This window comes from Megalobrama amblycephala, linkage group LG1, assembly GCF_018812025.1.
Source record: "Megalobrama amblycephala isolate DHTTF-2021 linkage group LG1, ASM1881202v1, whole genome shotgun sequence".
NCBI classification, from domain to species: domain Eukaryota; kingdom Metazoa; phylum Chordata; class Actinopteri; order Cypriniformes; family Xenocyprididae; genus Megalobrama; species Megalobrama amblycephala.
This window is the reverse complement of record NC_063044.1, coordinates 466,897-484,156: the sequence shown is the minus strand read 5'-3', so window position 1 is coordinate 484,156 and position 17,260 is coordinate 466,897. Positions and strand designations below refer to the sequence as shown.

At 37.6% G+C, this 17,260-nt stretch overlaps 1 protein-coding gene across 2 annotated transcripts in view; it reads right to left on the bottom strand.

The window, feature by feature from the left end:
* dhx36 (DEAH (Asp-Glu-Ala-His) box polypeptide 36) overlaps nucleotides 1-17,260 on the bottom strand; it is a 55,705-nt gene that overhangs the window by 17,363 nt on the left and 21,082 nt on the right. For both annotated transcript variants that reach the window (XM_048210722.1, XM_048210806.1), the window contains exons 13-23: nucleotides 15,204-15,259; nucleotides 14,963-15,027; nucleotides 12,744-12,887; nucleotides 10,583-10,700; nucleotides 9,675-9,773; nucleotides 8,947-9,120; nucleotides 8,769-8,855; nucleotides 7,810-7,893; nucleotides 7,624-7,723; nucleotides 5,764-5,854; nucleotides 4,585-4,708 (exon numbers count right to left, since the gene is read on the bottom strand). In XM_048210722.1, coding sequence (XP_048066679.1) covers nucleotides 4,585-4,708; nucleotides 5,764-5,854; nucleotides 7,624-7,723; nucleotides 7,810-7,893; nucleotides 8,769-8,855; nucleotides 8,947-9,120; nucleotides 9,675-9,773; nucleotides 10,583-10,700; nucleotides 12,744-12,887; nucleotides 14,963-15,027; nucleotides 15,204-15,259 — 1,142 coding nt within the window. The remainder of the gene's footprint in view (nucleotides 1-4,584; nucleotides 4,709-5,763; nucleotides 5,855-7,623; nucleotides 7,724-7,809; nucleotides 7,894-8,768; nucleotides 8,856-8,946; nucleotides 9,121-9,674; nucleotides 9,774-10,582; nucleotides 10,701-12,743; nucleotides 12,888-14,962; nucleotides 15,028-15,203; nucleotides 15,260-17,260) is intronic.

Sequence of the window (17,260 nt, the reverse complement as noted above, 5' to 3'; positions counted from 1 at the left end):
GCGTAGGTTGTATGAAGCAGGTAAGATGGCAAAAGAACAATTGGATTCGTCACAGAAACGTATGAAGTCACTTTATGATAGGCGAACTGAGAAACGACAATTTATGTCAGGCGATCAGGTGTTGGCTCTATTACCTGTGGAAGGCTCACCGTTTCAAGCTCAGTATACTGGTCCTTTTGTAGTAGTAAAACAAGTAACTGATTTAAACTATCTGATTGCCACTCCAGATAGTAGGAAGTCAACACAGTTATGTCACATAAATCTGCTGAAGCCCTATTACTGCCGTTTTCACAAAGCGTTAGATGCCAAGACTGAGGGAAAACCTGTATTGGTCGTTGAGAGTACTGCATCTGCCCCTTTGGAAGAGGGAGTTGACGAAGGAGTTTCTTTTCCAGAGGATGCGGTACTGTTGGGTCGTCTTAAAAATTCAGAGACTTTTAAAAATTTGCATAAAATGTTGGCCCATTTACCAGAGAGTAAACGTGCTGACTTGATTGCTCTTATTAACCGCTATGTCTCTTTGTTTGGAGATGTACCTTCACGTACGCACTGGTTAGAGCACGATAGTGACGTTGGGGATGCTGAGTCCATTCACCAACATTTTTATTGGGTGTCTCCAAATAAACTCCTGCATCTTAGGGGTGAGGTTCAGTATATGCTTGATCACGACATTGCTCGGCCTTCATTTTCTAGTTGGGCATCTCCCTGCCTGCTTGTTAATAAGTCTGATGGAACTTATCGGTTTTGCACTGATTATAGGAAAATAAATAAAGTGACTAAACCAGACTCGTTTCCACTCCCTCATATTGAGGATTGTGTTGATCGAGTTGGGTCAGCGAAATTTGTTCGTAAATTCAATCTGCTTAAGGGATATTGGCAGGTTCCGCTGACCCAACGAGCTCAGGAAATCTCTGCCTTCATTACATCTGAAGGGTTATTCTCTTATAACATTATGAGTTTTGGCCTCAGAAATGCGCCTGCAACCTTTCAGCGACTTATGAATAGGGTTGTTTCTGGGTTGGAGGGAGTTGCGGTTTATCTAGACGATGTGGTAGTTTTTAGTGATTCATGGGAGCAGCACTTGAGTCCTATTGTGGACCTCCTTTCTCGTTTTAAAGAGGCTGGTCTTACAGTCAATCTGGCTAAATGCGAGTTCGCCCAAGCCACCGTGACTTGCTTGGGTAAGGTTGCGGGACAGGGCAGTGTGCGGCCAGTTCGGGCCAAGGTTGAGGCCATTGACCAGTCTCCGCCTCCTACCACCAAGAAGGAGTTGATGCGATTCTTGGGGTTAGTGGGTTATTACAGGGGTTTTTGTAGGAATTTTTCTACTGTGGTAGCCCCACTCACGGATTTGCTTAAGGCAAAAGTGGCTTTTGTCTGGTCTTCTGTTTGTCAGGAAGCCTTTGAGGCAGCTAAATTGTTACTCACTTCCGCTCCTGTGTTGGCAGCTCCCCGTTTCGATCGCCCTTTTAGGTTGTGTGTGGATGCTAGCAACGTGGGTGCGGGAGCTGTTTTGTTACAGGCCGATGATGCAGGTATTCACCGCCCAGTTAGTTATTTTTCAAAAAAGTTCTCCTCTTATCAATTAAACTATTCTGTAGTTGAGAAAGAGGCTTTAGCTCTGATATGGGCCCTGCAAAATTTTGAGGTGTATGTGGGTTCTGTGTCGGACCCATTGGTCGTGTACAACGACCACAACCCGCTCATTTATTTACATTCTCTGCGGTGTCCAAACCAACGATTGACCCGTTGGTGCTTGTTTCTACAATCCTATGCCCTTGATATTAGACACATTAAAGGCACTGACAATGTGGTGGCAGACGCATTGTCTAGAGCTCCTTATTCCTCTTAAGGCCAATTCACACCGCACCGACAAACGCCAACAAACGCTGACGAACAAGTTGGCCGTTGGATTTAGAATTCTATGAGAAAAAACTGTCATGTTCACACCGCCCCAACAAACACCAACAAACGAGTGACGTCTGACTGGGAAAATTCCACAACTACATACGTGTAACCATGACAATGTTGTCAGGCAAGTTTATTACATTAATAATATAGCATCATATATATTTTCATTGTATTAAAGTATTGAGGCAAAACAAAAATACTAACCTGAAATCCGAAGCGCTCTAGCCATCGATCTGATCGTAACCTATTGCGGTGCGGTTGGTATACACCGGTTTTTAAACTTTTTTTTTTAGCGCGACCCTTTTTATTAACGAGACCCATAAGCATATAAAACCATGTAGCTAAACAAGCCAAAACGAATTATTAAAAAACGAAACTGAAGGTAAACCTGCGTTGCTCTCATGGTGGTTATAACGTCGTTACCTCTATCTTTCGGTGAAGTGGAGCAGCTGCTCTTGCTGAATGGCACGGATTGCACTATGGACTATTGTACCTTTTGTATATTTTTATTTTTAACTGTATTTTATTTTTTATAACGAACAAGCTGCGATGTCACGTTTCCACTACTTTGTTGCGTGTGCGTGCACTGTTGCCAACTATTTTCAAAGGAAAGTAGCTAAAGCCTGCCCAAAAAGTCGCTAAATGTCGCTAGATGACGTCATGCATAAATTAGCATATTCGTGACATCATCAACTCGGTTGCATTCTGCCTGCCTAATGTGTTTCCTCTCCTAATCCGTGCTCACATACTGTATTTTAATACAATATAATATAGCCGAATGTCAAATAAAGCTGTTCTTATATATATATATATATATATATATATATATATATATATATATATATATATATATATATATATATATATATATTTTTTTTTTTTTTAAATTTAAATAAATTTTTTTTTTTTTTTTTTTTGTCCAGCAACAAAACGCGTGTGATATAATGAACGACATTTTTATACATTTGTAAATTAAATGAATTCAGAGAGTTCGGAAACTGGATGAACTAAAGCTCTGTGATAGTGAGTAATAAAAGTGATAATAAGCACACGAGAAAAATGGAAATCAAAACCACCAAACTAAATTCTTTAAATATAAAACAAAGGAGAATCAGAAATAGTGTTTGGTCCGTGGCAACACTGTGTGCTCGTGTGTACTCGCTCATTCATGTCTGTCAGATGCCGTGCACTCAACGGTGCTGCTGCTTCTCTCAGCCACTCAATGAACAGAGTAGACGCTAAGAGAGGTGTGACGGCAGCGGGAAAGCAAGACCTCGCGCTCACAGGACAGTGCTGGTGACATTTGAAAAGGTACTGAGGTTTGTCCAAAAAGTCGCTAGATTTGTCGCTAGGCGCTTTTTTGAAAAATTGTCGCCAAAGGGGTCTGAAAAGTCGCTAAATCTAGCGACAAAGTCGCTAAGTTGGCAACACTGTGTGCGTGAGGCGCGGGCGCGATCAAAAAGCTGTCTTTGCAGGGGACTTGCCTCATCGTCATGGCAACCGTTCGTAGCCAGGTCAGATTAAGTCAGAGTTTGTTGGAAAACTGTTCACACCGCGCAGACATTCCACGACCCGACAAACGCCGATTAAACATGTTCAGTCGGGTGAAAACCGACTTCGACCAACGCCAACAAACGCCAACAGACGCCAACAGGGTTATCACACCGATCCAACAAACTCCAACAGACGAGTTTGTTGGCGTTTGTTGGCTGTTGTCGGTGCGGTGTGAATTGGCCTTTAGCTGTTGACATGTTCCGTTTTGCTCTCTTTGTCTCTCTTAAAATTGCTCCTACAGGGCCCGTAGCTGCTGAGGACATTGGGAGTATGACTGCGGCGTGAGCTATCTGGTAAAGGGTTGGGTGCCATTTTAACATCATTAATTGGACACCCTTTTCTATGGGGGAGGGTGTTATGAACCCAGTATGGGTCATATTTGTTGGTTTGTTTTTTTCCTTGTTTTGTAGGATGGTGCTGGGGTGAGTGACGTACTCATTACTGAGGACTTACACCTGTGTGGAGCTGATGCCGGCAAATTTAAGCAGCTCCCTTCAGAGTGATGGCGCTGGCTCTCCCCTCCTCGTGTCGTGCTCGTTTTCTCTTCAGTTGTTTGTTTTGTTTTCATTTAGTCTTCCTCTTAATTTTATTCTTACTTTAATAAATGTTACTACTTTTTCCGACCCTCATCCAACGTGTTGTCTCCTTTGTCGCGGCTTGCGAGCCGGCCGTGACAGGGGGAAAAATGCACACATTTTCATAAAGGCTGGAATACACTACTTGGCTTTTGCTCTGATTTTTGCTCCAGTTTGCATCTTAGATCAATACTTGCATAATAGTCTGCACCAGTCTACAGATTTTGGCCAGTCAGAGTTGACAAATGTCACAGATAATTGTGTAGTGTATGATGGGCACAGAATTTTTTTGCTTTAGAATATGATTTCAATCCAGTCAGAGGATATCAAAACAAGTTTGATATGTTGAGCCAATTTTAGAACACATATCGTAACGTATGACGCATCGCTACTGAAACCAAAGCTGTCCTCTATCTACCAATGTAGCAATAAAATACAATACAATAACAATACAAAAGTAAATTAACAACACAAATTAACAAATTTGCTTCAATATTTGACTTATAAGAACAGATAAAGCAACATGCTTCAAAAAGGTACATACACTGGTGGTCTTCATCTTCAGGTGATAGATGAGCCATGTGTAGTGGAACTGAGTTTCCTCTGCATTGACAGATTTAGGATGGATACAAACTTTCCCATCAGCCTTAGTGTACACTTTCACTGGCCTGCAAAAAAAAAAAAAAAAAAAACACAATTTCAAGAATTTTTCAAATACTGAACTGCCACATATTATGTAAAGCAACAAACCATAATTCATTTGGGTCATGCATGCCTTTTGGGGGAAGGTTTATCAAAATAACAATCACTAATAAACCACCCAGGAGAAAAAAAAAATAAATAAATAAATAAAATCAAATGTCACAGCAGTTTTTTTCCTCCCCCCAAGTTGTAAGTGGAAATGCTGTTGACTTAATTAAATAATCTGGACTTATTTTAAGCAGGAAAAACAGTTTATTTATTAAACTGTTTATTATAGAAAACAGTTTATATTAAATTGTAATAATATTTCACAATACTACTGTATTTTTGATCAAATAAATAGCCTTGGTATTAAGCATATGAGACTTCTTTCAAAAACAAACTTTTAAATGGTATAAGGATATACTACAATATAAATAGTTGGCATATAGTCAGTAGTGCAGTGAGAGCAGTAACAAATTGAGCTAGGCTTAAAAAAAAGTTTAAATCACAGGCACAATAACATCTGAATAACAGAATAAGGCTGAATGGAAGCCGTGTGAATAGTGGACAGAATGAAGTGGTGTATATAGTGGCCTGTACGAGGTGTGCAGCAGTGGAGCTCTGAAAAAAGCGCTGATGCACTTTGTGCGTGTAAAAGCTGAATTCAAACGACACAACAGGACACCTCCGCAGAGTTATAAAAAAATTATACCTTCAAACCACCACTGTGACATGGTTAGTAAAAGAGTTAAAACGAGAGAGAAAAATGTAACAAATCAAGGTTTCTTTATGTTTATATTCTCCTGACGACATTACATACTGATCTTTCATGCTGTTTTTGTCATCTTAAGATTTGATTATGCTTTTCATCTTTTCTGCCCTTTATCTTTCACAACAGAACAAAGGTCTGTGAAGATGTCTCAAATTAGGATAATGCCATCAGTGACAGTCCATCAATCAGTGAGCTGAAGAGTAGAGGCTACATAATCCAAAATAAATACACAAAAACAAGTAACAAGGAGTAATCCATGCCACTTACATTGGTCTCTTCTTACTATGGCTAGGGCGAATCTTGGCCACTTTTGGGTACAGTCCCGCTACTATCACTGCCTTAATCAGCTTCTCATTCTCTGAGTAACAAATAACAAAGAATATTGGTTGTTACATAGGAAAAATGTGAATAGGAAAACAGACACAGATCAGAGAGAAAAACAGAGCTACAAACTAATTTTTACATCAAAAATTATATAATAGTATAAAATAGAACATTTTATAAAACAAAATTGTATAAAATAGAAATAAAAGTCAAATTTTTACCCTCATTTTAGGCCTCTGATATAAACATTCCATTTAAAGGGGCGTATCTCCTTTAAGACTTCAATGTAAAAACCCACTGCTAAAATTGGGTAACACTATTGCATAATAAATATTACATTGAAACTCTTTATAAAAAGAAATCTTAAAGGGAGCATTTTTCCCTCTCTTTCTGTATATAATCTTACCACAATTTAAATGACAGTAACACTAGTGTCCAATTCTCACTACTGACTAGTTGCTTATTAGCATGCATATTAGTGGCTGTTTATTAGTACTTATAAAGCACATATTCTACCATATTCTACATCCCTTAATCCTACCCAACATCTAAACTTAACAACTGCCTTACTAACTATTAATAAGCAGTAATTAGTTTTTTTGTTTTTTTTGTTTTTTGAGGCAAAAATCATAGTTAATCTAAAATGTGACCCAAATAACATGATTTCCATGAGAGTTAAAGGGTTAGTTTCGAATCAGTGATTCGGAGCGCCAAAGTCACGTGATTGATTTCAGAAGTGTGACATGCGATCTGAACCGTTGATTCAAAACAAAAGATTCGAAGCAGTGTTTTGAAATCGGCCATCACTAGCTATTGTTGAAAAGTCGTTATTTTGTTTTTTGGTGCACAAAAAAGTATTCTCATCATTTTATAATATTAAGGTTGAACCACTGAACTCACATGAACTGTTTTAAATATGTTTTTTAGTAACTTTCTGGGCACTGAAAGTGTAATGGCTATAGAGGCTTCACTGAGCCATCGGATATTTGATTTCATCAAATATCTTAATTTGTGTTCCGAAGATGAACGAAGGTCTTACGGGTGTAGAATGACATGAGGGAGTAATAATGACAAGAGTAATAAATTACATTATTTTAATTTTTGGGTGAACTAACCCTTTAACAGTGTAAATTTGACTATTTAGTCAATGGCTTGAGAAATGTACAGAGCAGATAATGCTCTATTGATACATTCTCATAGTTGAAAATTAACAACCACTTTCTATCATTAAGACCCTTTGGAGGATAATGTTTTTTACTGATCATGTTGTGTTATTTCTCCTGCCTGTCCATATTCACTAACGTACCAGTGGGCAGGTCAAAGAGGTAATGATGGTGTTGTAATCAATCAGCATTGATCTATGTCTGTGCAGGCAGTCTTTTGCCACTGTATTCAGCACTATTGAGATTTGAGTTAAAACATACTGTATGTTTTACAATGACCTCTTATGTCAAAAGTTTAATTTTACAGAATAAATCAGATTAGACCTTTACAGCATTTATTACTCTAGGTCAGGGGGGTCCTGGAGGGCCACTGTCCTGCAGAGTTTAGCTCCAACTTGCCTCAACACACCTGCCTGTAAATTTCGAGTATACCCAGTAAGACCTTGCTTGGCTGTTTCAGGTGTGTTTAATTGTTGGAGCCAATTAGTTGGAGCTAAACTCTGCTTTTGGTTAGAAAAATAATAGCTCATCTCTCCTCAAAGCTAGGCGGTCAAAAATCAGCACTCTTCAAGACTGCTCCAACCTCTAAAGGTACAAGTGCTAATGGCAGACAAAGAGACAAACAGTCTAGATAGAGTACCTGAGTTGATGTTAGAGCTGGGATCTTTAGGGTCTTTACTATTCACAAAGCCAGCTGCCAAAAGATGCTCTGCAAACTGACCCTTCATATTCTGAAGCATCTGGTGGGAAGGAGCAAAATGGGTTTCCTTTCATCAATTTTTGTTATGTTTAACTAATCTTTGATTGGTAGAAAGTGCAGACACACCTGCAGCGTGTTGGCAGACAGGAAGTTTTCCCAGCAGTATTCCCTCTCAAATCTGCCGCCCTGTCTCTTAGCATCCTCCCAGCCCTAAAAAACAAAACAAAAAAACAAAAAAACACCAAACAAATACCCCATTAATGCTAATTTGCTAAACATAATTCAGTAAATTGTTATCCACATCGGCACAAATTAGGTCAGACTGCATCAGTCAGACGTCACTGAAAATAACATTAAAGAGGTGTGTGATCTTGCAAGAACAATGTCAGACACTGGCCCCCTCCCGCTAACCATGGTGACAAGATACATACAATAGCAGACTGTTGTCACTCAGTGGCTGGATGTCTAAGTGGTGTCTACAAAATAATATAGGTTTTATAGATAACTGGACATGTTTTTAGGGCAGACCTGAACTGCTAAATAGAGATGGTCTTCATCCCTCCTGAAGTGGTGCTCTTCTTTCTAGTAATATGGCACGTAGTCTTAAAGTTGAACCTTGACTAACTGGGGCCAAGGTCAGGAAGCAGACAGACTGGCAAAACTGATGGTCTGCTAGCCGCCTCACATCACAGAAGTCAAATAAATCTCTTCATGTCATGTAGGGACTCTTTCACCCAGATATCATAATATAGAGACTGTGCCTGTTCCCTGAACTAGTAAATTAGAACTAGCAAACCCATTTAGGGGTATTAATTTAACTGGTTCAACAAATCAGCTTCATACGGTCTGTAGTCAGCCGGATCCAGTCCGTATCCAGACCAGATAGTGAACCAGGAATGACCACAACAGCCCTTTACAGGCAGCAAAGACCTTGACAAAACAAGCCCTCGAGACAGATCCTCAGTGACTAGATGAGCCCTCAGCACAGATCTCTATGGCCAGCTTTGAACATGTCATGCCAGGACCAGCTGGGACCTAACAATTAAAAGTGACTTCTTAATGAAAATAAACTCCATAGGACTTACCCAAAATGCATTGACAATAGTGAGATGATCACTTCTAGAGTTTTGGGAAAGTATTTTTCTCCTGTGGTCTGCGATCTTCTCCTTTCCCTGTGATAAATGCAGCCATCAAACAATCCCTTATTAGAGAACACCCTCTGGGGCTGCACATGTGTTCATGTGAAAGTGTGTTTGTATGTACCAGTGGTATGAAGAAAGGATCTTTAAAGCTAAGGCTGGCCGTGATGGTAAGTACAGGGTCCAAACAGCCCAGAAGAGCCCCAAAAAGAATCATTTTTCCAATGTGAGGCTCTACAGGCATACGGGCTAGATGAAATCCTAATGGAGTCAGCTCTTCATTCCGGTCCAGGGCGTTCTACAAGACACAGCAGAGAAATGGTTGGCTTTTCAAACAAATACATTTAAAATACTGTGCTACTGCTAAGTTCTTTGATTTTAGTCATTACACATTATACAACTTTCTGGAACACTTTCTCGATTCTCATTGATCAATCCCAGCTTTCCACTGCCAATTAATTTTGTATAATAATGGTATAATAGACTGTCACAGGCAACTTATTTTCCTATGCCACTGTGTTAGTTTCATACCACTTTCAACTCAAATTAATATTTCATGTCGATTTAATTAGAGAACTGGTAATAAGATGGTCCCTGGGCTTCATGTCGGGGTTTACTTGACAATAATGACTGTATGACTTTAGATTATGCCTTACTTAGTCAACATAATTTTTCATGTCCATTTACTGTATCTGGCAAGTAGCCATGTAGATGCTTTGCATTGGGTTCCTGATAACCCAGTTTATTGTGTGATAATAACAGACTGTAATTTATCCCCTACTTATTTACTAATCCAAACCTCCTTTTCATCTCTATCAATTATTCATCACTTTCATCTTTTTATCCTCTCACCAGATCCACCAGGTGTGTGATGGCCAGCTCTATTGCTTTGTCTGATGGGGGGTCCATAGTTTTCCGCAGGAAACATGCAATGGGGCCCAACTTCAGTATCTGAGAGAAAAAATAAAGAGTAAGTGAAATCACTTATTCTTTTTTTTCTTTTTTTTTTTATAAATTTTACAAAGTTTTCAATCCAAGCACATAAATTGATAATAGAAGATGAAGGCTTTTTGTATAAATGAGTGTGAATGTTCATCAGGGACTGCTGTACCACTGAGGAGCAGAAAGAACTGGGACTGGGCAGCCATGTGGAGATAAAAATGAGCAGTAATTGACACAGCTAAAAGGCCTCGTTACACAATTACACTGCCTCTCAGATACAATGACAGTGATTAATGTCCCTTTTAATCCATTAGTTTGTTTGTGTGCTCACTTATTATAGTCACAGGAGACTATTTGTGAAACCTCTGCCTTCAGGCCCCATTATAGCCACACAGATACAAGGGAAAGAGGTTGAGTAGGTGCGTGCGTGTGTGTGTGTGTGTGTGTGTGTGTGTGTGTGTGTGTGTGTGTGTGTGTGTGTGTGTGTGTGTGTGTGTGTGTGTGTGTGTATGTAATGAAGAGAGGGTGTGTGTTGGAGAGCATGAATGAGTCACCGGTGGAAATGTTCAGTCCAATTTCCTAAAACCACAGCAGTGAGAAGCTCTCTCTCTCTCTCTCTCTCTCTGTGGATTGCCAACAACCAAGATTCTTAGCATTTTTAAGAGCATACACACCTACTGCTGACAGCTGTGTAGTGTGACTCACAGATTAGCTAGACCGATGGATACTTTATTGATCTCTAAGGGGAAACTCAACCATGCATTTTAGAGAAATGTAGTATGCAGAGAAACACACAGACCGAGCGTTTGATTGGATACCTTTATTTGCAAACAAAGCTCTTCCAGTGGAGTGCGTTGGATCTCAGGTAACTGGTAGTTATCCAGGAGGCTGGCCCTCAGTCCATTATACAGGTGATAACATTTCCCTGGAGACACTCTGCCCAGACACAAACGTACACAAAATAAAAGAGACACAGAAAATACAATGTCACACTGCATCCATTAGGAAAGTCTCTTTGATGAATGCAAATTGCTACTGGCTAAATGTAATTGAGAGTTCAATCATGCGTACAGGTACTGTACAAAAACATTTAGGCCTATTTTTTTTATTAATTTAGCAGACACTTTCATCCAAACAAAGATATATTATACAATAAAATTATATTGCATTAGTTTAAAACCTGGGTATTTTGTTATATTTATTTAACATTTTGTTTGATCTAAATGGAATAAACTGAATTCTGAAATTTGTATTTCTCAGATAGGGGGAGGGAGAGAAAGATAAGTAACAAAGGTAGACAGATGATTTTATTTACATTTTCTGCATCTTGGCCAGTCTAAGCTACAATGTGGCTCAGACTTTATGCCGATAGTCAAAGGTTTGTCTACGCAAGACTAGTCGATGCTTGCTGATGTGAAAGTCAATTTGCTTTCCCATGAATAATGCAGTGCTATGGAGTTACTGTGGCAACGGGGTGGTGCGCGTGTGAATGTGTGGAAATACACAGGTACAATGAGAGGGGGTATACAATTGGGCGTTTGTGAACAAGTATGAAATTGAAATGGTGTGTCAGAGCCTGTGCTGAGCAGTAGGGAAGATTCATGCAGATGCAAAGATAGTGACTGACTTATTATCTCTCTTTCATACAAGCACACACACTCTCACTCACTGTCGAAAAAGCATGAGTCACTGTGCCAATTTAAACCCCAACACGTAGACACCAGACAAAACTGCACATTGTTCTTGCTCACACACATACTAAGTCAGTTTAGTTTGTCATTTCAATACAACATAATCAAAAACATACTTAACATATTCCCAATTACAGTAGATTTACAGTCCATAGACACAAAGGGACAGAACCTATCAGGATTTATATTTTTACAGCCTTCAACTTCAAGAAAAGCCAACAGAAAGATTTTTTTTTTCTTTTCACTTTCCTATCATATGACTGAGATAACAATGAAGCTATTCAAGGCAACATCTTTCCTCTCTGTGTGGACTTTCAAAAAAAAAAAAAAAAAGAGACAGTGAAACCTTGAGAGAAGCACAGTCTCGACTCAGAGAGGGAGGTCAGACAGACCTTTCATGAACACAAATACTAGTCATTAATGAAAAGACCTGAGGATGTGAAAAGATGAAAGGATAAATAAAAAAAAAAACATTTCTGTCATTATTTAATCAGCCTCACGTTAAAAACCTATTTGACATTCTTGCTGCAGTGGGAAAAAAAAAAATAGATATTTTGAAAAATCTTAAAGCAGGTCTTTTTTTACAGTGTTTTCAGAGTATCTTCCTTTATGGTCCACAAAATAAAAGAACGTTATACAGGTTTGAATGACATTGACATTTTTGGGTGAACTATCCCTTTAATATAAATCAAATAACAAAAGAAAAAGAGAAAAATCCCTCACTGCTCTTGACTAAATAACTTTTGTAGCTTTTAATACAATCAATGAACATTTAATTCATAGACTGAAAACTGTCTATTTATCTATCTTGATTTTTTTTTTACTTTTTTATTACATTTTATTTTACATTTTTACAAATTTATTTTACATTATTTTACAAGTTTTTTCAATTTAATCTAAAGTTTGACCAAATTTTGTTATTGTAACTACTTTATTTCAAGCAAAAATAACTATTGTGATATATTGTTATTGTGAAATTAAATTCTGAATTGTTTTATAAAATTCACTGTGAAATAAAAGCTAAAATCCAAAAATAGTGTGATCTGGAAAAAAAAAAAAAAAAAAAATATGAAAGAAACAATCAATTTTATCCAACAGCATTCCGGTGATACACAAGCATACACTGCATATCCTCCTGAGAGGTTTGACATTCTTCCAGGGGGTGCAATTCCTCCAACTGAAATTGGTTTTGATACTTGTGAATGGATTGAGGAAGAGCAGCTGTAAGGGAATAATACATAAAGAAGGATAAATGAGGAGAGGGAGGCAGAGGGAGAAAGATCTGTACCTGCCAGCACGGCCCTTCCTCTGTTTGGAGTTGGCTAAGCTCACCCACTCTGCTGTCATGGTCCTGATATTGTTCTGGGTGTCAAAATGAGTTTCTTTAATCTTCCCTCCATCAATCACATAAACAACATCATCTATCGTAATACTGAAAAAAACAGAGATTGAAAGAGAAATATCACAAGGAATTCATGACGACATGGAAGTAGAGGAAAAAAATGTCCTCTGCAGTCAAAATTGGCTATAGTGTTAATAAATGTCCATGTTCATGATTCATTAAGCCCAAAGTATAATTCCCATTTTATGCATACACGAGGGTCAGCATACAGTGTGCAACGCGAATTTCGTCATCAGAAGAGTATGCACGTACTGTACACGCACCGCCAGATTTTTGTAACCGTGCGTACTTGTACTTATTTAAATTTTTTTGCAATAATTAGTTTATCCACGAGGTGGCAACCGTGCCCTGTGGGCGTCGATTCACAAGGTAGTCAAAGAAAAACTGCATAAACAAAACAGACCAGAATGCATGTAAGCTACAGCGACAATGGAGGCCTACATAGACGAGCGATTGTACGAACTCTATCATTGAAGAACAAAAAGATTTTTACATGGGTTGCAACTCGTGGCGAGAGATTGCTCAAAACTGTGGATGCGTCGAATGCCTGTGTATGCGTATGAGACAAATTAAGTATACTTTCCAAGGCTGTGCATACAACTGACTGCATTCGCGTAAAAAAACAAAATATACCCAGGGCTTTTTATTCATGTGCCCTCGTAATCTTTAAATCATTAAACATTAACGTCACCTTACCCTCAGAACGACATTTCTTCTCTGATGACGATCAATTCTTGATGGACAAATTGATGGACAAATTAAAATCCCGCCCTAAACTTTTTCTCATTCAAAAAATTGGATATATGTTACAACAGGAAAGAAAAGACTAACACAACTTCTGTCTAAAGTTGACTTGCATGGAAGTTAAATTTTCATGTTAAAACATAACATCTCATGGTTTTACTTTTGAAACAGCGTTAACATTTATTCTGGTGCAGTTCCTTGCCCCAATCGGCTAAATTTCACAGGCAAAATCCAGTCATTTTAATAGGAATGCACGTGTTTGATAATTCTGTGTGACAAAAATTTTGGTCATGCATATTCGTTGTTGACCAATACAAAGCTGCTTGGTTTGAAAGTGACCTTGGTGTGAACAGAGTTTTGCACTACATTGTTGACAATGGTCGTGCCCTGAATGTGTATTTTTTTTAGGAACTAGTCTAAATTAATCGAGTATGCCACTGCTGAGTTGAACATGTATTGAATCATAAATATTCATCTAAATGCAATTTGACTTATTTATTTTGTCTTTAAGCAATAAATGGGTAACTTTTAAAACAAGGTCCCATTAACTAACATTAGCTAAAAATTAGCATTACATTTGTTACAGTATTTACTAATCTTTGATAATGTTAATTAATAAAAATACAATTGTTCATTATTAGTTCATGCTCAGGTCCATTAAATATTAACAGATACAACTTTTGATTTTAATGTATTAGTAAATGCTGAAATTAACATGAACAAAGATTAATAATTGCTTTTAAAGTACTTCTGACTGTTACTTTATGTTAACTAATGTTGTTAATTAAAATTACAACAAAGAGAACAAATAGAAACTTATTTTAAAATGTTACCAATATATGATATGATGAAATATGAGAAAGCTGAAATAACTAATGAATCGCTAATAACTGATAAAAGTTCAGCACTATCATAGACTCCGGATGTTTGTTACCAGAGACCAAACATTTCAGGGGGAGAACAGCCTGATAATACTGAACGCAATTAAAAAGAGATCCACTCATGAATTTATTTATGGAACCTCATCAAATTCTGGCTGCTTTCAACTTTGTTGAGTTTGTTTGTACAGACGACGCTAAAAATCTGTTTTAAAGCTGTATGTTAGTCTGTTGAGTTTTAATTAGCTGGCTCCATTGCCACTTGGCCACTGCATGGTTTCAAATTTTGCATACTGATGGCGCCAGAGAGAAAAACAGCAACAAGCGTGTTAATTATTCATTATCAAACAAAAATGACAAATGGCCATTTGAATCTTGACAGAGATTCATTTCATCATACACCACAACAGACAGAAAAGCACAAAACACACACACAGAAAAACATTCATATAATCATGAGCATATCCACACACACAAGCACACCTGGTTTCTGCGATGTTGGTTGCGATCACAATCTTTCGCACTTCAGGGGGCGGCTTTTTGAACACCTGAGGGGAGCGAAGTGTCATTCATGAACATAATAGCACTATTGAAAGTTTGAGGCACTGGACTTCACATACAGTAGAGTTTAGCGAATTCAATTCAGCAGTCAGATTGGAGGGAAAGATCACATTTGAGAGCTGTTGTGGGAGGCAGAGAGCTTGCCGCAGCTGTCTACACTCACCTGAGTCTGAGAGACCGTGGGCATCAAAGAGTGGAGGGGGATGATGATAAACCGTTCTGAAACAGAGCTGAGATTTTAGAAACTGTGTATTTGTCATTTCTTCTGTGTAAAGTCAAATGTAGATGTGCCTGAAAATGCACTTTTTAAAACTTCTGTCAATGAGTGTGTCAACTGAAATATTGCTGACCAAAAATTGTTTCATACTATCATGGAAACTGATTTATTTTGTTGCTCCTATAAAAACCAACCCTCTACACTGTGATGAAATCACACACTAGTCGACATCTAAATAATGTCATTAGCAATTGGCTAATAAATTGTGAGATTTCACTCACCAGTGAATGAATTTGAGGGTAAGAATAAGTTTAGCACAGCACAGATACAGTTTCACTGTGATATGTCCTATAACCGCTTTACACTTGAACAGTCTGACAGAATGTGTTTTAGAGCTGTTCTAAATTTGAATAAAGAAGGGATACAGTGAATTGGACCGCAGAAAATTGCACTTCCATCTTCATCTTTACAGCACACTATTCCCATTAATATAAATAGATACAAAGCATTCTCTGATGCACTGTAACTCTAGCTCTTACTCACCGTTGCTCAAAGCAATGTCTCTCTTTCTTTTACACATGCAAAGAGAGAGCGAGAAAGCGAGAGATCCTTTCATACCATGTAGAGCTGATACACTTACATGTAAATAGTATTCCTTATTGTCTTTTTCTGTCAAAATTAAGGAGTTTGATAGGAATTACTATCATGATTATCAATATATATATTTTAGCCTTTTCACTAGTGTTCATCTATCACCATTTATGATTTGATTTCAGTAAATCAGTTTGAGCAAACACAGACAGTGGGCCTCATTTATCAATCTAATGTAGATCCGAGCACAGAAATTATCTTACGACAGGAATCACATGCGATTCATGAAACATTCATATGCCACCAATCCCACTGTGGGAATGATTGTACGTTGACAAATGTGGCAGCTAAAAACAATTGTCATTTGACTATCATAATCCTAAAAATTCACGGTTTAGAAGCCTTGCCCCTAGAGTTTACAACATGAAGAAACTTAACCCAACCAATAAGAGGAAGTAATCTCATGAAAGAAAAATTTATCTTATGTAATTGCAAACAATTACATTAATTTATATGTATATTAAAAACCGGTAAATAAAACAAATAATTTACAAACATTATTAACACTATAGCCTAGGCTATTTTCCACTCAAATTATCTCATCCTTAAATTTAACGGTATTCAGAACAGAACAAGAATGAAGTTGCTAAAAATTATATATTTAAACCATAAAATAAAACACAAAATAAGCTATAGCAGCATTCATTATAAACATCATACAAACATCAATCCAAAAAAATGATTTAAATCTAAACTAAACAGCATTGGGCTCTGGTCTACTCTTATTTGGCAAGAATCGAAATGTTTCCATATTTGCCATGTAACTTTTGGTAGCTAAACTATTATTCATTTTGCAAACAAGGCTTTGTACTTCACTCGTGTTGCAATATCCAACTAAACAGCCTCCTTTACTTGTGCGAAAATGTGTTTGGTTGGGCAAATACAATACGTTACTGTCACAAAAATTAGCGTAGCTTATACTACTTGTCGCATTTTTTATTTTTATTTTATCTTGTTAATCTGTTCATTATGATTATATATTTGTTTATGCTGCTATTTTTGCATGTAAAGCTAAACCTGGGGGGTGGGGCATTTGTGGTATTTTTAATGGGTCACAGACACCCATCTATTCTAATTTAATTTTAATTTGACATTGTAAACTTGTCATTTAATGAGCTTCGGTTTTCGGACCCGGTCAGGAAAATAATATAAATGAACAAAATGCTTTCATTACAATTCTCCACCAGATTTACTATGCTGCACGCAAGTTCATGCTAACTTAAAAAAAATGGCCGTCCACCCAGTTTTCTGTCGTACGTTTGTTTCATAAATGAGACCCAATATGATTAATATTTATGAGCCCTGCAGTCTGTCAGACCTTATCATTTTGTATTATTAGTAGTAGTTTTAGC